Raw genomic sequence first — 22524 nt, 5'->3', positions numbered from 1 at the left:
TTTTTTGCGTTTATTTATGAAAAAAATTGAATTTTGGCAAAAATTTTGAAAATTTAGCAATTTTCAACTTTTGAATTTTTATACCGTTAAACCAGAGATTTCTGTGACACAAAATAGTTAATAAATAACATTTCCAACATGTCTACTTTACATAAGCACAATTTTGGAAACAAAATTTTTTTCTGTTAGGAAGTTAGAAGAGTTCAAAGTTTATCAGCGATTTCTCATTTTTACATCAAAATTTACAAAACCATTTTTTTAGGGACCACATCATATTTGAAGTGAGTGACTTCGATAGGCCTAGATGACAGAAAATACCCAAAAGTGACACCATTCTAAAAACTGCACCCCCCAAAGTACTCAAAACCACATTCAAGAAGTTTATTAACCCTTCAGGTGCTTCACATGAACAAAAGCAAATGTGGAATGAAAAAAGCAAAAATTAAATTTTACCTAAAAATGTTGCTCTAACCCAAATTTATTCACTTTTAGAAGAAATAACACAACAAAATGGACCACAAAACGTGTTCCCCACTTTGTTATGAACGCACTGATACCCCACATGTGGTCAGAAACCTCTGTTTGGACAAATGGGAGGGCTCGGAACAGAAGGAGCAATATTTGAATTTTGGAAAGCAAATTTGGCTGAAATAGATTGCGGGCACCATGTTGCATTTACAGGTCCGCTAAGGTACCTAAACAGAAGAAACCCCTCACAAGTGATGCCATTTTAGAAACTAGACCCCTCAAGGCTTCTATCTAGGGGTATAGTGAGCATTTTGGATCCACAGGTACTTCACAGATTTTGTTAACGTTACGTTGTCATATTGAAAATTTTAATAATTTTCTCAAAAATGTTGCTTTAGCATCAATTTTCTCACTTTATCAAGAGGTAATTCCAAAAATGTGACCTCAATGTTTGTTACCCACTTTATTATGAGCGCGGTGATACCTCACATGTGGTCTGAAACCTTTGTTTGGACAAATGGGAGGGCTTGGAACGGAAGGAACAATATTTGAATTTTGGAAAGGAAATTTGGCTGAAAAAGATTGCGGGCACCATGTTGCATTTGGAGGTCCCCTAAGGTACCTAAACAGCAGAAACCCCGCACAAGTGACCCCATTTTGGAAACTAGGCCCCTCAAGGAATTTATCTAGATGTTTGGTGAGAACCCTGAACCCCCAGGTGCTTCACAGAATTTTATAACGTTGAGCCATGAAAATAAAAAAATAAAATTTTACCACAAAATTGTTATTTCAACCAGGTAGCTTTTTTTTCACAAGGGTAACAGGAAAAAAATCACCATGAAATTTATTGTGCAATTTCTCCTGAGTTTGGCGATACCTTATATGTGGTGGAAATCAACTGTTTGGGCGCATGACAGGGCTCGGAAGGGAAGGAGCGCCATTTGACTGCAAAATTGGCTGGAATCAATAGCGGACGCTATGTTGCATTAGGAGAGCCCCTGAGGTGCCTAAACAGTGGAGGTCCCCCACAAGTGACCCCATTCTGGAAACAAGACACCTTAAGGCTTTTATCTAGGTGCATAATGAGCAGTTTGAATCCAAGAGTACTTCACAGAAATTGATAAGCTTAGGTTGCCATATTGAAAATTTTCATTTTTTTCACAAAAATGTTGCTTTAGCATCATATTTCTTACTTTTTCAAGAGGCAACAACAAACCGTGGACCCCACAGGTTGTTATCCAATGTCTTATGAGCACAGGGATACCCCCCATGTGGCCAAAAACCTCTGTTTGGATAAATGGGAGGGCTTGGAATGGAAGGAGCACCATTTGAATTTTAGAAAAGTTGAAATAAATTGCGGGCACCATGTCACATTAGCAGGGCCCCTTGGGTACCTATACAGCAGAAACCCCCCACAAGTGACCCCATTTTGGAAACTGGATTTTATTCAAGAGTATAGTAAGCATTTTGAATCCACAGGTACTTCACAAAAATGTTGCTGTAGCAACAAATTTCTCACTTTTAGGCTATGTGGCCATGATCCAGCGACACGGCGTCTAGTACACAGTGTCAGCCTTCCTGCAGAGATGTGAGTGTTGTCCACGGGAGAACGCAGCTGCCCATGCCCACGATTTGGGTTCAGGCTGCTGTGGAGCTCTATGCTACCTGCAGAGAACACTCTTGTCTCCGCAGCATAAATTGACATGCTGAGGCTCGGGAAGCTGCACCACAGGTCGGTTTATGCTGCGGAGAAAAGAAGCACATTGGGCAAAGGATTTCTAAAAATCCTTCCACTGTGCTTCTACTGCACAATGCAGCGCTATGGACGCAGGGAAAACACTCTGCGCCCAAAACGCTGCAAACCCTGATTGTGGGCGCACAGCCTAAAATGCTACAATGGATGAATGGATAGATGTCAAACATATATAACGTCCCACCCCCCTGCATATTCTAAGCTGGCGCCCTTTAGTGCCTTTCATGTGGCACTAAAGGGTGCCTAGCCTTGTATTTAGCCCCCCAAAAAATTAATAATTAAAATAAACGACGTGGGGTCGCCCCTTTTTTTGATAGCCAGCTAGGGTAAAGCAGACAGCTGTAGCCTGCAAACCACAGCTGACAGCTTCACCTTGGCTGGTAATCAATTTGGAGGGCTCCCCAGGCGTTTTTTTTTAAAAAAAAAAACAAAAAACGTGGGGTCCCCCCCAAATTAGATCACCAGCCAAGGTGAAGCGGACAGCTGGGGTCTGGTATTCTCAGGGTGGGAAGAGCCATGGTTATTGGACTCTTCCCAGCCTAAAAATAGCAGGCCGCAGCCGCCCCAGAAGTGCAGATTACTGCACTCACTCTCCCCCGATCCACAGCGCAGCAGCAAGGTCAGCGTCCCTGCTTACAAGGATCCAGCTGACAGCCGCTGTCTGCGCATGCGCCGCCAGCTTTCTAGGAGGCAGAGTGATCGCGGGGACGGAGCAGCAGCCAGGTAATGGGGCTGACCGGGGACTGACTGGGGGACCTGGGGACGACTTTTCTGCCGCATGTGACGTGTCAAATGCGGCAGAAAGAGCAGGATGAATGCGGCCGCGCGCCGCAATCTTGCATGCTCCGGAGGGGGGGGGAGGGGGAGCGCTCTAGAGAACCGGAGGGGGCTCCGGTGGACCAGAGGACTCCGGTGGACCGGAGGAGGGGTTAGGGGAGGACATTTCCCTGCGATCTGAAATGTTTGATCATTTCAGATCGGAGGGAAATGAATGCAGAGCCGGCGGCGGCTGCAGTTTTCTGTGCGCTTCGGCGCCATTTTGACTGCTCCGGGGGGGAAGGTAGGGGTGGTGGGGGGACTCTCCGGTACCGGGGGCCTTGGGGGCACTAGAGGATTATATTTCTTTATCATCTGACATGTTTGATCATGTCAGATGAAAAAGAAATCAGCATTATTTGCCATTTTTTTTTTTATGTGTACGTCGGTATACGGTGTATACCGGCGATCACATTATCGGGGTCCAAAAAAAAACACCCCGATACATAATCTTGGGGGTCTCAGCTACCTCCGGTAGCTGAAACCCCTGAGATTTTTCGTCACTGGGGGGGCGCTACAAGCTTTTTCCGGCCTGACGTCTCAAGACGTCGGAACAGAATAAGTACCCTGTTTTTCCCGACGTCTTGAGACGTTAGGCCGTCGCTATGGGGTTAATAATAAAAAATAATAAATCTTTATTTCTATAACGCCAACATATTCCGCAGCGCTATACCATTCAGGAGGTTCATATACAAACAAATAACAGTTATAGAAGAAGATTACCAGAACACAATGCATTGTATTTTGCTATGTTTGGGGTTCATAGCCCAAGGCTGGTAAGAGTGTCTTGTCAACAAAAGTAGAAGATAACAGAGCAAAATGGGATTCCACAACTCGGAAGTTTGGACCTTTGCTAGAAAGATGGATGCTAGAGATTAGTTAGGCGCTGCTAATTAATTTGTACGTGGCTATTGTTTTCTTGAATTAAAAAGGGTGGTCACTAGTGATGAGCAAGCACTACCATGATCAGTACTTGAAACGAGCAGATCGGATGGGCTCGACTCGAGTATTGAATAAAAGTCAATGAAACACACTAGCATTTTTCTGGAAGATCTTCCAGAAAAAAAGCTCGAGTTTCCCCATCGACTCCCATTATATCCGGTACTCTAGTAAAGCCTGTCTGGGCAGCCTAACTGCTCATTGTCAAGTACCAAGCACCTGAGCATGGTAATGCTTGCTTGCTCATCACTAGTGGCCACACATCGTTAACAGACTAAATAAGACCATTACGGTGTCCTGTGGTATTTGGCACCAAGCCATTATCAGTATATCCTTTAAAAAGTGCCCATGTCTCGATGAATAAGATCTTTGGTCGCATCAAAGGGACCGACACTTTACTAACCAGATTCTTATTAGAGGTATATACAGCTCTGGCAAAAATTAAGAGACAACTTACAAATTTTCAGTTTTTCTGATTTTTCTCTTTATAGGTATATATTTGAGTGAAATATAACATTGTTCTCTTATTCTATAAACTACTGACGTCTCCGAATTCCCAAGCAATACATTTTGTATTTCTTTTCTGAAATGAGTCAAAATAACAAAACAATGCATTGCTTTCACACCTCAAATAATGCAAAGAAAAAAGAGAATTTTGTTTACTTACCGTAAATTCTTTTTCTTATAGTTCCGACATGGGAGACCCAGACCATGGGTGTATAGCTTCTGCCTCCGGAGGACACACAAAGTACTACACTCAAACGTGTAGCTCCTCCCTCCGGGCTATATACACCCCCTGGATGACAATCTAACCAGTTCAGTGCAAAAGCTGAAGGAGGACATCCACCCATAAGTAGAGATAGAGTAAACTCGGAAAAACCGGAACCTCTGTCTACAACAACAGCCGGTGAAACACACGGAACAAGAACTGCCAACAGGCAACAGGGAGGGTGCTGGGTCTCCCATGTCGGAACTATAGGAAGAAGAATTTACGGTAAGTAAACAAAATTCTCTTTTTCTTCATCGTCCCTTATGGGAGACCCAGAGACCATGGGACGTCTCAAAGCAGTCCATGGGTGGGAAATAAACAAAACTGAGAAGTAGGCAAAACCTAACTTCACAAGTGGGCGACAGCTGCCTGAAGGATGCGTCTGCCCAAGCTCGCATCTGCCGAAGCATGAGCATGCACTTGGTAGTGCTTCGAAAAGGTGTGCAGACTAGACCAAGTGGCAGCCTGACAAACCTGCTGAGCCGTAGCCTGGTGCCTGAACGCCCAGGAGGCACCGACAGCTCTGGTCGAGTGCGCCTTAATCCCTGGCGGTGGGGGCACCTGAGAACACTGGTAGGCATCGGAGATGGCCGACCTAATCCAACGAGCTAGGGTCGGTTTAGAAGCCGAGAGACCCTTGCGCTGACCCGTGGTTAGCACAAAAAGTGAGGTGCACCGCCTAAAAGCGGCGGTGCGTGACACATAGATTCGGAGCGCCCGCACCAAATCCAAGGTATGCAACGCCTTCTCAAAGCGATGCACAGGGGCCGGACAAAGGGAAGGCAATGAAATGTCCTGGTTAAGGTGGAAAGAAGACACCACCTTAGGGAGAAAATCCGGAGTCGGACGGAGAACCACCTTGTCTTGGTGAAACACTAAAAAAGGTGACTCCGAAGAGAGCGCAGCCAAATCAGAGACTCTCCTCAGAGAAGTTATGGCTACTAGAAAAACCACTTTCTGTGAAAGTCTGAACAAAGGAACCTCTCTAAGAGGCTCAAAGGGGGGTTTCTGTAAAGCCGTGAGGACCAGATTAAGATCCCAGGGATCCAAAGGCCGCCGGTAAGGAGGAATGATAGGAGATGCGCCCTGCATGAAGGTGCGCACCTGAGCCAGTCGGGCGATACGCCGCTGGAATAATACCGACAGAGCAGACACCTGTCCCTTGAGGGAATTGAGGGACAGTCCTAGCTGCAGACCGGACTGTAGAAAGGACAGGATGGTCGGCAAGGAGAACGGCCAAGGAGCATGGCCGGAAGAGCGACACCAGGACAGGAAAATCTTCCAAGTCCTGTGGTAAATCTTGGCCGAGGAAGACTTCCGAGCCTGAGTCATAGTGGAAATGACTTCAGAAGGAATGCCTGAAGCCGTCAGGATCCAGGACTCAAGAGCCACGCTGTCAATCTGAGAGCCGCAGAATTCTGGCGGAAAAACGGACTTTGAGAGAGAAGGTCTGGGCGGACCGGGAGATGCCACGGCATTTCTACGGAAAGACGGAGCAGATCTGGGTACCTAGCTCGCCTGGGCCAGTCCGGAGCAATGAGGATGACCCGACGGCCCTCCATTCTGATCTTGCGCAGAACCCTGGGCAAGAGAGCTAGAGGGGGAAACACATAGGCCAGACGGAACTGGGACCAATCCTGAACCAGAGCGTCCGCTGCGAAGGCCTGAGGATCGTGGGAGCGAGCCACGTAAACCGGAACCTTGTTGTTGTGCCGGGATGCCATTAGATCCACCTCTGGAGTGCCCCACTTGCGGCAGATTGACCTGAACACTGCCGGATGCAGGGCCCACTCGCCGCTGTCCACGGTTTGACGGCTGAGATAATCTGCCTCCCAGTTTTCTACGCCTGGGATGTGGACCGCGGATATGGTGGACTTGGAGTCCTCCGTCCACTGAAGGATTCGTTGAACTTCCAACATCGCCAGGCGGCTGCGAGTCCCGCCCTGGTGATTGATGTAGGCAACCGCTGTCGCGTTGTCCGACTGGACTCGAATGTGCTTGCCCGCCAACAGGTGGTGAAAGGCTACGAGAGCTAGAAGAACAGCCCTGATTTCCAGCACATTGATCGAGAGGGCTGATTCGGACGGAGTCCAAGTGCCATGTGCTCGGTGGTGGAGAAATACTACTCCCCAGCCGGAGAGGCTGGCATCCGTGGTGAGGATCACCCAGGACGGAGTCAGGAAGGAGCGTCCCTGTGACAGAGAGAGGGGCCGAAGCCACCACTGAAGAGAGCTCCTGGTCTGCGGCGACAGAGCCACTAGCCTGTGCAAGGAAGAGGTCCGCTTGTCCCAACAGCGGAGAATGTCCAGCTGCAGAGGACGCAGATGGAACTGGGCAAAGGGAACCGCTTCCATTGACGCCACCATCTGACCCAGCACCTGCATGAGGTGCCTGATGGAATGACGGCGGGGCTTCAACAGAGAGCGCACCGCCAGATGAAGGGACTGCTGCTTGACTAAGGGCAGCTTCACAAGTGCCGGCAGAGTCTCGAATTGCATCCCTAGGTACACAAGTTCCTGGGTCGGGGTCAGAGTGGACTTGGGCAGATTGACAAGCCACCCGAATTGAACAAGCGTGGCGAGAGTGAGCGAGACACTCCGCTGGCAGTCTGCACTGGATGAGGCCTTGACTAGAAGGTCGTCCAGGTAGGGGATTACTGCCAACCCCTGGAGATGCAGGACCGCAACCACTGCTGCCATGACCTTGGTGAATACCCGAGGGGCCGTGGCTAACCCGAAGGGGAGAGCCACGAATTGGAAATGTTCCTCTCCGATTGCAAAGCGTAGCCAACGCTGGTGTGAAACCGCAATAGGCACATGCAGATAGGCATCTCTGATGTCGATGGATGCTAGAAAATCTCCTTGGGTCATTGAGGCAATGACCGATCTCAGAGATTCCATGCGAAAGCGCCGCACCTGAACATGCTTGTTGAGAAGCTTGAGATCCAGGATGGGCCGGAAGGAACCGTCCTTCTTGGGGACTAGGAAGAGGTTTGAGTAGAAACCTCTGAACCGTTCCCGGGCGGGAACCGGAACAATTACTCCGTTGGCCTGCAAGGATGCCACGGCCTGTGAGAAGGCGGCGGCTTTGGAGCAGGGGGGAATGGACAGAAAAAATCTGTTTGGCGGGCTGGAAGAAAATTCTATCCTGTAGCCGTGGGAGATGATATCCCGCACCCACTGATCGGAGACGTGTTGAAACCACACGTCGCCAAAGTGGGAGAGCCTGCCACCGACCAAGGACGTTGCTGGCACAGCCAGATAGTCAAGAGGAGGCTGCCTTAGTGGCAGCGGCTCCTCCGCTCTTCTGAGGACGCGGTTTTGCGCGCCAGTTGGGTTTACGATCCTTGGCTGAGGTAGTGGACGAAGCTGAGGGCTTAGAGGATGACCAGTTAGAGGAACGAAAGGAACGAAACCTCGACTGGTTCCTGCCCTGCACAGGTTTCCTGGTTTTAGTTTGTGGCAAGGAAGTACTCTTCCCGCCAGTAGCTTCCTTAATAATTTCATCCAGTTGTTCACCGAACAGCCGGGACCCAGCAAAGGGGAGCCCAGCAAGGTACTTCTTAGAAGAAGCGTCTGCTTTCCACTCTCGAAGCCACAAGATTCTGCGAATCGCGAGAGAATTAGCGGAAGCCACCGCCGTGCGGTGAGAAGCCTCCAGAATGGCAGACATGGCGTAGGATGAAAAAGCCGAAGCCTGGGAAGTTAAGGCAACCATCTCGGGTATAGAGTCCCTGGCGAGGGAATGTATCTCCGCCAGAGAGGCAGAGACTGCCTTAAGAGCCCACACTGCTGCAAAAGACGGGGAGAACGAGGCTCCTGCCGCCTCATATACAGATTTGGCCAGAAGGTCAACCTGGCGGTCAGTGGGATCCTTAAGAGAGGTGCCATCGGCCACAGATACGACTGTCCGGGCTGAGATTCTAGACACCGGAGGGTCAACCTTTGGGGACTGAGCCCACTCCTTAACCACCTCTGGTGGAAAGGGAAAACGGTCATCAGAACTACGCTTTGGAAAGCGTTTGTCAGGACAGGCCCTGGGCTTGGAAACAGTGGCCTGAAAACTGGAGTGGTTAAAAAACGTACTCCTAGCTCTCTTAGGAGAGGTAAACTGGTGTATCTCTACCAGAGAGGCTTGTTCCTCTGACGCTGGTGGATTGAGGTTCAGTACGGAGTTAATGGATGCAATCAAGTCACTAACATCCGCATCACCCTCAGATAAGTCAATGGGGTACATGGAGGTAGCGTCTGAGCCCACAGTAAAAGTATCCTCCTCGCCTTGCCCCTCAGCTCGTGATTTAGAGCCGTGGGACGAGGAAGGAGAAGGGTCCCTGCGTCTCCGTTTAGGAGGACGGGGTCCTAAAACATGCTCTGAGGGTTCTGCAGAGCTCGGAGCAGCAGAGCCGCCCTGAGAAGGGGGCTGATGCATGGTCAGCAGAGTCCGGGACAGCTGTCCCATGGAGTCGGCAAAAGACTGGGAAGAAGGGAATTTTGTTTACTTACCGTAAATTCCTTTTCTTCTAGCTCCAATTGGGAGACCCAGACAATTGGGTGTATAGCTATTGCCTCCGGAGGCCACACAAAGTATTACACTTAAAAGTGTAAGGCCCCTCCCCTTCTGGCTATACACCCCCAGTGGGATCACTGGCTCACCAGTTTTAGTGCCAAAGCAAGAAGGAGGAAAGCCAATAACTGGTTTAAAGACCAATTCAATCCGAGGAAACATCGGAGAACTGAACCATACCACATGAACAACATGTGTACCCGAAAAAACAGAAAAACCCCGAGAAAACAGGGCGGGTGCTGGGTCTCCCAATTGGAGCTAGAAGAAAAGGAATTTACGGTAAGTAAACAAAATTCCCTTCTTCTTTTTCGCTCCTAATTGGGAGACCCAGACAATTGGGACGTCCAAAAGCAGTCCATGGGTGGGTAAAAGAATACCTCGTGATAGGGCCGTCAAACAGCCCTTTCCTACAGGTGGGCAATCGCCGCCTGAAGGACTTATCTACCTAGGCTGGCGTCTGCCGAAGCGTAGGTATGCACCTGAAAATGCTTGGTAAAAGTATGCAGACTCAATCAGGTAGGTGCCTGACACACCTGCTGAGCCGTGGCCTGGTGCCGTAATGCCCAGGATGCACCCACGGCTCTGGTAGAATGGGCCTTCAGCCTTGAGAGAACCAGAAGCCCAGTAGAACTGTAGGTTTCAAGAATTGGTTCCTCGATCCCCCGAGCCAGGGTGGATTCAGAAGCTTGCGACTGTTTACGCCGACCAGCGACAAGGACAAAGAGTGCATCCGGGTGGCGCAGGAGCGCCATGCGGGAAGTAGAACCTGAGTGCTCTCACCAGAACCAACAGATGCAAATCCTTCTGAAATTGATGGACTGGACGAGGACACAAAGAAGGTGAGGTGATATCCAGATTGATATGAAAGTGGGATACCACCTTAGGGAGAAATTCCGGAATCGGACGCAGAACTACCCTGTCCTGGTGAAGGACCAGGAAGGGAGATTTGTATGAGAGCGTTGCTAGCTCGGAAACTCTCCTAAGAGACGAGACCGTTACTAGAAGGCCACTTCCCGAGAAAAGCGGGAAGGGAGACCTCTTTCAAAGGCTCGAAAGGCGGCATCTGGAGAGCAATTAGAACCTTGTTCAGATCCCAGGGCTCTAACGGCCGCTTGTACGGAGTGCTGAGACGACAAACTCCCCGTAGGAACGTGCGTACCTGAGGAAGTCGTTTCTGAAAAAATACAGATAGCGCTGAGACTTGTCCCTAAAGGGAACTGAGCGACAACCCTTTTTCCAACCTAGATTGCAGGAAGGAAGGAAACATAGACGATGCAACCGGCCAGGGAGAAACACCCTGCGCCGAGCACCGAGATAAGAATATCTTCCACGTCCTGTGGTCAATCTTGGCGGACGTTGGTATGCTAGCCTGTCTCATGGTGGCAACCACGTCCTGAGGTAATCCTGACGACACTAGGTTCCAGGACTCAATGCCACACCATCAGGTTGAGGGCCGTAGAATTCAAATGGAAGAATGGCCCTTGAGACAGCCAGTCTGATTGGTCTGGTAGTGCCCCCGGTTAGCCTACCGTGAGGCACCACAGAACCGGGAACCACAACATCCTCGGCCAATCTGTAGCGACGAGGATGGCGCGGCCGCAGTCGGTCCTGATCTAGCGCAGCACTCTGGGCAACAATGCCAGAGGTGGCACATAAGGTAGCTGGAACTGCGACCAATGCTGAACTAAGGCGTCTGCCGCCAGAGCTCGATGATTGTGAAACCGTGCCATGAAGCTGGCACATTGTTGTTGTGCCGTGACGCCATTAGATCGACGTCCGGCCTCTGTCAGCGGCGCCAGATCTCCTGAAACCCGTCCGGGTGAAGAGACCATACCCTTTCGGCCACACCCCGGCGACTTAGGAAGTCAGCTTCCTAGTTTTCCACGCCTGGGATGTGAACTGTGGATATGGTGGATGCCGTGTCTTCCACCCACATCAGAACCTGCCGGACTTCCTGGAAGGCTTGCCGGTTGCGCGTTCTTCCTTGGTGGTTGATGTATGCCACCGCTGTGGAGTTGTCCGACTGAAGTCGGATTTGCTTGCTGTCCAGCTGCTGTTGGAAGGTTTGTAGGGCAAGATACACTGCTCTGTGTTCAAGAACATTGATCTGAAGGGTGGACTCTTGCTGAGTCCACGTACCCTGAGCGCTGTGGTGGAGAAAAACTGCTCCCCACCCTGATAGACTCGCGTCTGTCGTAACTATCGCCCAGGATGGGGATAGGAAGGACCTTCTTTTTGACCATGAGGTGGGAAGAAGCCACCACCGTAGAGATTCCTTGGCCGCCTGAGAAAGAAAGACGACTCTGTTGAGGGAGGTCGACTCCCCGTCCCATTGGCGGAGAATGTCACATTGTAGTGGACGCAGATGAAACTGCGCGAAAAGAACTGCCTCCATTGCTACCATCTTACGTAGGAAGTGCATGAGGCGTCTCAATGTGTGCGACTGGTTCTTAAAGAAGAGATTGCAGCCCGTAGTGAATGCTGTTTGTCTAGCGGAAGCTTCACTATCGCTGAGAGAGTATGAAAACTCCATGCCTAGATATGTTAGCGATAGGGTCGGGGTCGGATCTGACTTCAAAAAGTTGATGATCCACCCAAAACTCTAGAGAGTCTCCAGCGCAACGTTCGGGCAGTGTCGGCATGTTTCCTAAGAGAGTGCCTTGACAAGTAGATCGTCTAAATATGGGATCACAGAGTGACCCTGAGAGTGCAGGACTGTGACTACTGCTGCCCTGACCTTGGCGAAGACCAGTGGGACTGTCGCTAGCCGGAAGGTAGAGCTACGAACAGAAGGTGTTCGTCTCCTATAACGAAGCGTAGAAACGCTAGTGCTCTGGATCAATCGGCACGTGTGGATAAGCATCCTTGATGCCTAATGATGCTAGGAAATCTCCTTGGGACATTGAGGCGATGACATGGCGGAGGGATTCCATCCGGAACCGCCTGGTGTCCACGAGCTTGCTGAGCAGTTTTAGATCCAGAACGGGACGGAACGGCCCGTTCTTATAGGCACCGCAAATAATTTGGGGTAAAAACCGTGACCTTGTTCCTGAAGAGGAACGGGGGTCATCACTCTTTCTGCCTATAGAGTGCACCCTGTTTGCAGAAGAGCAGCGGCTCGGCCGGGAGGTGGAGAAGTTCTGAAGAATCGAGTTGGAGGACGAGAAGTGAGCTCTATCCTGTACCCGTGAGACAGAATGTCTCACACCCAACGGTCATTGACCTATGGCAGCTAAATATCGCCAAGGCGGGTGAGCCTGCTACCGACCGAGGATGCGGAGAGAGGAGGCCGCAAGTCATGAGGAAGCCGCCTTGGAAGCGGGTTTTCAGACTGTCTCTTTTTTGGGCGTGACTGAGCCCGCCAAGAATCTGAGCTCCTCTGATCCTTTTGAGTCCACATTGGACGAGGAAAAATGGGACCTGCCCGAGCCTCGAAAAGACCGAAACCACGACTGCCTCCTGCTCTGTTGGGGTTTGTTGTGTCCGGGCTGAGGAAAGGATGAATCCTTACCCCTGGACTGTTTAATGGTTACATCCAAACGCTCACCAAACAGTCGGTCAGCAGAAAAAGGCAACTGGTTAAGCAACCTTTTTTGGAAGCAGAATCTGCCTTCCATTCACTTAACGAGCAGACCAGGCTCTGCTTAAAAACACGGAGCAGCGGAGGCTACTGCCGTACGGTTCGCAGAGTCTAGGGCAACCTGAATCGCGTAGGAAACAAATGCAGACATTTGAGAGGTTAAGGATGCCACCTGCGGCACAGATGTACGTGTAACCGTGTCAATCTGTGTAAGACAAGCTGAAATAGCTTGGAGTGCCCCAAGGGTGAGAATGCTGGAGCCAACGGTGCGCCGACAGTCTCATAGATGGATTTAGACCAGAGATCCATCTGTCTGTCAGTGGCATCTTTAAGTGCAGCTCCATCTCCCACTGCAACTATGGATCTAGCTACAAGCCTGGAGATTGGAGGATGCCGCTTGGGACACTGGGTCCAGTCCTTGACCACGTCAGGGGGCAGGGATAACGTGTATCCTAAGCCGTTTGGAGAAGCACATATCTGGATAAGTGTGGTGTTCCTGGACTGCCTCTCTGAAGGCAGAGTGGTCCAGAAAAATACGTGAAGCTGACTCCTACACTGGAGGAGCTGAAAATAACCAACATTCTATTGATGGACGCTATAAGATTATTCACTATGGCGTCACCATTAGGTGTATCCAGATTGAGAGCGGTCTCATGATCAGAATCCTGAGCCGCTACTTCCGCCTCATTACACAGAGAGTCCTTCTGCTAGGACCCTGATGAAACCGAGGGCCGCTCATAGTGAGCCCGCTTAGGCTGTCTGGGACTGACGTCTGTGCAGAGCCGTGACTCTGGGATGCGTGTGACATTCCCGGAGCTGTTAGTTGTTCACACTGAGGGGGGCCATGGATCAATGATTCAACAGTGCCCATGTTGTGAGAGACATGTCCGGACTGCTAGGCTTCTAGTATCATAGCCATAGTCTCAGAAAATCTGTCAGTAAAAACTGCAGACACCGTCCTCATCCTCTGGCCATTAGCAGAGACTCCGGCTGAGTTGGATATAATGGGGGTCTATGTAACCTGCCGGCCGTATAGCCGTACATGCTGTACCGGCTGCATAGAAAAACATGTGGTTCTGCACCTTTGTTTTACACAGAGAATATGCTGATAACTCCTCCGCACAATCCAGGAGGGTATATACAACGTGCGACCAAACAGTGCAATGTATATAGTACAAGCATATCTATAAGTGCACTTCTGCACTAATGGGGTTAGCACCACAGGTGCTGCTTAACGCCTGTTGCAGCGATTGTGTGACTATCAGAATGCCAGGGTCTTCCACACTTGTCTCTGTATCGTACAGAAACTGACACTAATGGCTGCCGGCGTCCTTGTAGAGAAGGAAGCCGTGGGCGTGCCTGAGAAAGTGCGGGAATCCGGTTTCACAGTGCACACAGTGAGAGGGGTGGAGTATGCAAAACATACTCCAGCTCTCAGCGCTGCTGTGCTATGCAGCGTCACGCCCCTACCCTGACTGTCAGGCCTGTGGGCGGTAACGAAGGGAGACTAGGCCCAGAAGCCGGGGACTCGAGTTAATAAGCGCAGCCGGCATATCAGTGCTGGCCGGCGCGGAAGTCCCCGGCGCACCACAAATCCCAGCGGCGCCTTAAATAAAAATGGCAGCGGCGGTTAGCGCAGTAGTCACCCAATACACTAACACACCCAGCAACGCTGTGGTGTGCGATGGCACTAGTGCGGACAGCGCCGCTGTCCCTGGCGCACTAACACACCCAGCAGTGCTGCCGTGTGTCTGCGCGGTCCCCACAGGGACACAGAGTACCTCCATGTAGCAGGGCCATGTCCCTGAAGATACTCCGCTCCATGTCCAGCAGATACCAGGGGCTGTGGATGGAGCACGGTCTCAGTGCCTGGAGACCGATAGAATCCCACTTCACCCAGAGCCCTGTAAAAAGGGATGGGGAAGGAAGCAGCATGTGGGCTCCAGCCTCCGTACCCGCAATGGGTACCTCAACCTTAACAAACACCTCCGACATGAAGTGGGGTGAGAAGGGAGCATGCTGGGAGCCCTGTATGGGCCCTCTTTTCTTCCATCCGACATAGTCAGCAGCTGCTGCTGACTAAACAGTGGAGCTATGCGTGGATGTGTTGCCTCCTTCGCACAAAGCACAAAACTGGTGAGCCAGTGATCCCACTGGGGGTGTATAGCCAGAAGGGGAGGGGCCTTACACTTTTAAGTGTAATACTTTGTGTGGCCTCCGGAGGCAATAGCTATACACCCAATTGTCTGGGTCTCCCAATTAGGAGCGAAAAAGAAATAGCTCTGGAAAAAGATGCTACCCAAGCCGGGGGTTCAGCCACCGGACCCGAGCAGCCGGAGGGACCCCTGAGGAGGCTCCAGGCTGAGGCACCCCCATGTTAGAGCAGGCATCACAATGTGGGTATGTGCTCGGTTCTGGCAGAAGGAGCTGACATGCAGTGCATATAGCGTACAGCTTAGCAGCTTTCTTGCTCCTAGTGACAGACATGCTGCTGAGGTGCTTGTTCCTCTGTAGTAAAGAATACACTCCTGTAGAATGACCCCCTGAGAGTGTATAATAAAGCCCACAACCAGAGGTTGTGGCTTACCAGACCAGTTTTAGTGTGCCCTCCGGATTCCACAGCTCGGACCCCCAGTGAAGCGTGCAGCTGCAGCAGCCAGCGCCGATCAGTGTGAGAACGCTGATAAAATGGCGCTGGAGTGAGGAGGGGGGGCGGGGATTAGCCCAAGAGCGGGAACCCGGAGGGCCAAGGAGAGATACAGGGGAGGGAAACATCTCCTCAGAGAGGAGTGTCCTCCCCTCTGCTGAACGGCCGGTGGGCGGCGCCACACTGTTCCCCTGCATGAATGACATGCAGGGGAAGCTGAAAACGAAACTAGGCCGCAACTGAAGCCGGGGCCTAGATTTTTACATGCGGCCGACGAGCAGGCACCGTCGGCGCGGTTCTCAGGAAAAACCCAGAGAACCGGCTGGAATTCACAGCAAAGTCAAAAAACACACTCTCCCCTTAATAAATGTACCCGGGACCCCTGAAAAACGTCTCAATACTTAGCTTTGAGACGCAGGGCCAAGTCCCTGAGGGGGGGTTAAACGCTCCGTCCGGCAGGATCCTGACAGGGCTGCGGATGGAGACCGGTCTCCTGCAAGGCAGAGAGAACCGTGATGGCTCCCACTTCAAGCCAGAGCCCCAGGGGATGGTGAAGGAGCGCGGCATGTGAAGGCTCCAGCCTTGTAAAGTCAACCTTAACAGCACCGCCGACACAGTGGGGTGAGAAGGGACATGCCTGGAGTCCAGATTGGACCCGCTTTTCTTCCATATCTTTGAAATCAAAAAATCTTAAAAATTAAAAATCAGAGAATGCATGTGTGTGTGACCTCCTGAACACAAAGCATTGAACTGGTTAGATTGTCATCCAGGGGGTGTATATAGCCCGGAGGGAGGAGCTACACGTTTGAGTGTAGTACTTTGTGTGTCCTCCGGAGGCAGAAGCTATACACCCATGGTCTGGGTCTCCCATAAGGAACGATGAAGAAATAAGTTCATAATCATTTAGAAACAACAATACTAATGTTTTCTCTCAGGAAGAGTTCAGAAATCAATATTTTGTGGAATAACCATGATTTGTAATCACAGCTTTCATGCATCTTGGCATGATTTCCACCAATCTTTCACACTGCTTTTGGGTGACCTTATGCCACTCCTGGCGCAAAAATATAAGCAGTTCTTCTTTGTTTGAGGACTTGTGACTATCCATCTTCCTCTTGATTACATTGCAGAGGTTTTCAATGGGGTCAAGGTCTGAAGATTGGGCTGGCCATGACAGGGTTTTGATGTGGTGGTCCTTCATGCACACATTGATTGACCTCGCTGTGTGGCATGGCGCATTGTCCGGCTGGAAAAAACAGTCCTCAGAGTTGGGGAATATTGCCTGAGCAGAAGGAAGCAACTGTTTTATCCAGCATAACCTTGTTTGCGGCTTGATTCATACGTCCTTCGCAAAGATTAACCTGCCCAATTCCAACCTTGCTGAAGCATCCCCAGATCATCACCGATCCTCCACCAAATTTCACAGTGGGTGCAAGCCACTGTTGGCTTGTACGCTTCTCCAGGTCTCCGGCTAACCATTAGACGACCAGGTATTGGGCAAAGCTGAAAATTAGGTAATGAAATTTAAACTAACATCTTTGCGAAGGATGTATGAATGAAGCTGCATATAAGGTTATCCTGGAAAAACAGTTACTTCTTTCTGCTAAGGCAATGTTCCCCAACTCGGAGGACTGGTTTTTCTAGCAGAACAATGCGCCATGCCAGCTAGGTCAATGTGTAAATGAAGGACCACCACATCAAACCCTGTCATGGCCAGCCCAATCTCCAGACCTGAACCCAATTGAAAACATCTGGAATCTAATCAAGAGGAAGATGGATAGTCACAAGTCCTCAAACAAAGAAGAACTGCTTAAATGTTTACACCAGGAGTGGCATAAGGTCACCCAACAGCAGTGTGAAAGATTGGTGGAAAGCATGCCAAGATGCATGAAAGCTGTGATTAAAAATCATGGTTACTCCACAAAATATTGATTTCTGAACTCTTCCTGAGGTAAAAACATTAATATTGTTGTTTCTAAATCATTATGAACTTGTTATTTTTGCATTATTTGAGGTGTGAAAGCAATGCATCGTTTTGTTATTTTGACCATTTCTCATTTTCAGAAAATAAATACAAATTTTTTTGCTTGGAAATTCAGAGACATGTCAGTAGTTTACAGATTAAAATAACAATTTACGTTTTACTCAAAAATATACCTATAAAGAGAAAAAGCAGAAAAACTGAAAATTTGTAAGTGGTCTTAATTTTTGCCAGTAGCTATATTTATCTCTCCATCTCAACAAGGCTGTGAGTGGACAACAATGACATTTCTAGTCTATTCATAATCCACAGAGGCTAGTATACATTATATTATGCTATTTATTAAATTACAACTGAAAAAATTAATATTCATCCAATAATTTCTGTCTTACTATACCTTCACTGTCCCATCCGAGGACGCACTTAAAATGTAGTGACCATCCTGGGAAAAAGTAGCCTCATTCACAAAGGAGGAATGGCCTCGGAATTCCTTTAGCGTTTTACCAGATTTTAAGCCATGGATTCTGAAAAGAAAGTATCACAATAAATAATCAAATGATTTAACAGAGCTTATATTAAGGTTATTATGTGGGGAAAAAAAACAAACAACCAGTCTAATTCTTTAAAGCATATGTGTAAAAAAAAAAAAAAAAAAAAAAACCCTAAAAAACCCTAAAAAAAACCCAAACCTTACTCCAGGGAAGGCATCTCTGTCACTGGGACAGATAAGAAGCGGTAATGTCATTGTTCTATCAGCCGCTGGACTCTGAACAGCGTGTCATCCTAAAACATTCAATGAGGCGCCGTACAAGTAACCTGCCCGATGCAGCCAATCACAGGATGGATGGTGGAATGGTCATTTCACCACTTTCTGCCTCTGCGCAGACCACAGAGCTGGAGCCAGGTAGATGCCGGTAAATGAGTATGATGGAGTTTTGTTAATTTTTTCATATTCAGTCTGTAGACTAAGGTTTATTTTGGCTGGACAACCTCTTTAAGTTTGCTGGGATTGGTAATCATACGTTTGTGGCAGAGCCCCACATTATGCGAAAACTACTTACCGTGTTTCCCCGAAAAGAAGACCTCCCCCGATAATATGACCTAGCAGGAGTTTTCAGGGATGCTTAAATATAAGACATCCCCTGAAAATAAGACCTAGCCTCGGTCCAATAATGAAGAGTTATGCAGCGGTAAAAGAGTTAAAGACACTGCAGGACACTTCATTATAGACAGCGGTCACCCCCTAAAGAAATAAGAGAGAAGACCCCCGATCATACTCACCAGACGCCGGAGCAGGTGAGCACATCAAGGTCCTGTGGCGGAACACACACACACACACACACACACACACACACACACAACAGATCGCATCCACACACTCACCACATCCAGCGATATCGCTTGCGTCTCGGCGGCGATACTGTGCAGTACAGTGGACTTCCAGAACCTGCCGGAGGATCATATGGTCGGAAGCATGTGGTATCTCTGGATGTTGTGAGTGTAGCCACGCATATCATATGTGCGATATCGTGTGTGTGTGTATGCGATTGGATCTGTGGGTGTCGGCAGGAGGCAGAGGAGGACAGCGTGCAGGACAGCTGCTGGGAGAGCCCACCGGAAAGCACAAGGAGGAGTGATGTGAAAGGTGTGTGTGAGATTTAGAGATTATATATATATATATATATATATATATATATATACATACACACACACACACATACACATATATGCTATCTGATGTGTGACTGTGTTCTGATGTGTGAGTGTAGGCCAGAAGCAGGGGAGCACAGCTGCTGGGAGATCACATGGAGGAATGATGTGGAACATGATGTGATGTGTGAGTGAGAGATCTGCTGTATGCAAGTGTCAGTCAGATGTAGGAGAGCACAGCTGCTGTGTGATCACTGGGAGATCTGGGAGCCATACAGACACCCGGGGCTGGTAAGTATGATGATCCTGGGAAGGGGGGGGAGGGGGGGTCTGATTTTTGTGGGGGGTAAACTTACCCCCCAACCATTTCTCCTTGAGAATAAGACACCCCCTGAAAATAAGACCTAGTGCTTCTTTTCAGGGCAAAAAAAAAAATATATAAGACTGTCTTATTTTCGGGGAAACTGGGTATCTTAAAAAATAAAAAAGAAAGAAAGTCCCTAATAGAGATGTAGTCGTAATAATGTTCTTAGTCATCAAGGCGTCCAACTGGGTACCAAAGGAAATTTGTAACCACAGCGCAAAGAAGCAAATGGATCTGGGACAAATTTGTAATGAAGTGATAGTTCTTCAGTACAATAGACTTCACAAGACAACAACGTTTAAAAAGGCTATGACGACAACTGCAAGTAGATGGTGGTGCTCAGTGGTAGAATGAGTATACACACAAAATGTCCGAATGACGATGACATTCCTTAGTTGCCATAAAAAAAAAAAAAAAAAAGTTATTGCTTTGTCCGCTTATCACATTTAAGGGTTACCAAAATTGCCAATGGGAGGACCGAAACATTGGCCACCTTGTAAAATGTGGTACCCTTTCATAATTTCTATGGCTTTTTGCGTTTTCAAATGTCAAAATGTGTACGTTTTGTAGCTACTCAAACATTTATACCTATAATATTAGATAATAATACCACTGATAGAATATTGATGAGTGAGAGCATAGTATCTAATTAACAATGTTCATAAAAATATTAAATGACAACTTCCGACATATTCAGCTGCATTATCTTAATGTCAGATGGACCATATTGATGTAAGGTCGGCTGAGATCTACTGAAGGAGAAGCAAATAATGTGCCTTCCACACGAAGGTTACGGGAGCAGTACCAAGTGATGTCACTAAAATGCTACAGTTCAGAGCATGGACTAATATTCCAATATTTTGGACCTTATATGCTGCTCATAGAACAGGACTTATCCATCCTTATGTTGATATGTTGATTTAGTTCACTGGACATTAGGAACATATAGCCAAAAGGTAGAAAACTATCTTTATATTATTCTGATTATTATTATTATAGCACCATCAATTCCATGGCGCTTTACATGTGAAAGGGGTGTACATAATAGGGACAAGTACAATAATCATAAACAATACAAGACACAGACAAGTACAGGAGGATAGAGGTCCCTGCCCGCGAGGGCTCACAGTCTACAAGGGATAGGTGAGGATACAGTAGGTGAGGGCAGGGCCGGCGCCAGCACCCGGCAAACCCGGTCAAATGCCGGGGCCCTGAGCTGCTGGGGGGGCCCACTCGCGGTGGCAGGAGTGGCGCACCGCTACTCAGGGGGGCCCGGTGGCCGCGCTGTCACCGCCCCCCCGCCGAGGATCGAGCTTTCAATTGCATCGGCATCGCAGGTGCCGATACAATTGAGAGCAATGATGAGAGAGTGAGCGGCGCTCTCTCTCTTATCATTCTCCCCGCTGTGACTGTCGGCGTTCTTCTGACAGCTCTGCAGAGGACCGCGGTGACGTCATCACTGCGCGCCTGCTGAGAGGTCAGAGCGAGCGACAGCAATGGACGACGCGCCGAGGAGACCGGATCAGCGGGCGAACGAGAAGTGAGCCGCCCCTCTACTGACACTGGGCTCCGCTGACTCACAGGCCGGCCACTACACAGCGGCACTAGTACACATAGGGGCCCAGCAGCCGCTCTGCAGAGCCGGCTGCCGGGCCCCTATGTGTAGTGCCGCTGTGTAGTGGCCGGCCTGTGAGTCAGCGGAGCCCAGTGTCAGTAGAGGGGCCCCTGACCTGGAGAGGCCACCAGCCGTTTCTGAGCTGCAGGAGTGCTCCTGACCTGCACAGCAGACGGAATACTCCATCCTGCAGGACCTGCGATGATGTCACGCCCATGTGACTGTGTGGAAGGAGACACAGGAGGCCGGCAGAAAGCAAGATACTGAAGGCGATTTGGACACATGATGACTGGTAATAAGAAAAGAGGGGACATGAGGGTGAGGGGGGCTGCAGGGTGAGGGGCATATGAGGGCTGCAGACTGTGACAGAAGCATGTGAAGGGGTGCAGAGTGTTTGAGAGGGGTAAGTTGGGGTACAGGCAGGGTGAGATATGTGGGCAGGGTGTGTGTGATATGGGGGTGTATTGTGTGTGATATGGGGGGTGCAGGCTGTATGGGGAGCAGGGTATGTGACATATGGGGGTGTAGTGTGTGAGATCTGGGGGTGCAGGCTGTATGGGAAGCAGGGTGTGAGAGATATGGGGGTGTAGTGTGTGAGATCTGGGGGGTGCAGGCTGTATGGGGAGCAGTGTGTGGGATATCGGGGGTGCAGGCTGTATTGGGAGCAGTGTGTGTGTGTGTGTGTGATATGGGGGGTGCAGGCTGTATGGGGAGCAGTGTGTGTGTGTGTGTGTGATATGGGGGGTGCAGGCTGTATGGGGAGCAGTGTGTGTGTGTGGGATATGGGGGGTGCAGGCTGTATGGGAAGCAATGTGTGTGGGATATGGGGGGGTGCAGGCTGTATGGGGAGCAGTGTGTGTGTGTGTGTGTGGGATATGGGGGGTGCAGGCTGTATGGGGAGCAGTGTGTGTGGGATATGGGGGGTGCAGGCTGTATGGGGAGCAGTGTGTGTGTGTGTGTGGGATATGGGGGGTGCAGGCTGTATGGGGAGCAGTGTGTGTGTGGGATATGGGGGGTGCAGGCTGTATGGGAAGCAGTATGTGTGGGATATGGGGGGTGCAGGCTGTATGGGGAGCAGTGTGTGTGGGATATGGGGGGTGCAGGCTGTATGGGGAGCAGTGTGTGTGTGAGATATGGGGGGTGCAGGCTGTATGGGAAGCAGTGTGTGTGTGTGTGGGATATGGGGGGTGCAGGCTGTATGGGGAGCAGTGTGTGTGTGTGGGATATGGGGGGTGCAGGCTGTATGGGAAGCAGGGTGTGAGATATGGGGGTGTAGTGTGTGTGATATGGGGGTGTAGTGTGTGTGATATGGGGGTGCAGGCTGTGTGGGAAGCAGGGTGTGTGAGATATGGGGGTGTAGTGTGTGTGATATGGGGGTG

The 22524-nt window shown here is 49.6% G+C and overlaps 1 protein-coding gene across 1 annotated transcript in view; it reads right to left on the bottom strand.

Annotated features, from left to right (window-relative positions):
• SMU1 (SMU1 DNA replication regulator and spliceosomal factor) overlaps positions 1-22524 on the bottom strand; it is a 67409-nt gene that overhangs the window by 16340 nt on the left and 28545 nt on the right. The window contains exon 9 of the mRNA XM_075337789.1: positions 17914-18040. Within this exon, the coding sequence (XP_075193904.1) occupies positions 17914-18040 (127 nt within the window). The remainder of the gene's footprint in view (positions 1-17913; positions 18041-22524) is intronic.

The sequence above is a fragment of the Anomaloglossus baeobatrachus genome, chromosome 1 (genome assembly GCF_048569485.1).
Source record: "Anomaloglossus baeobatrachus isolate aAnoBae1 chromosome 1, aAnoBae1.hap1, whole genome shotgun sequence".
NCBI lineage: Eukaryota > Metazoa > Chordata > Amphibia > Anura > Aromobatidae > Anomaloglossus > Anomaloglossus baeobatrachus.
Note: the sequence above shows the minus strand (reverse complement) of the source record. Positions and strands in the feature narration are given on the sequence as shown.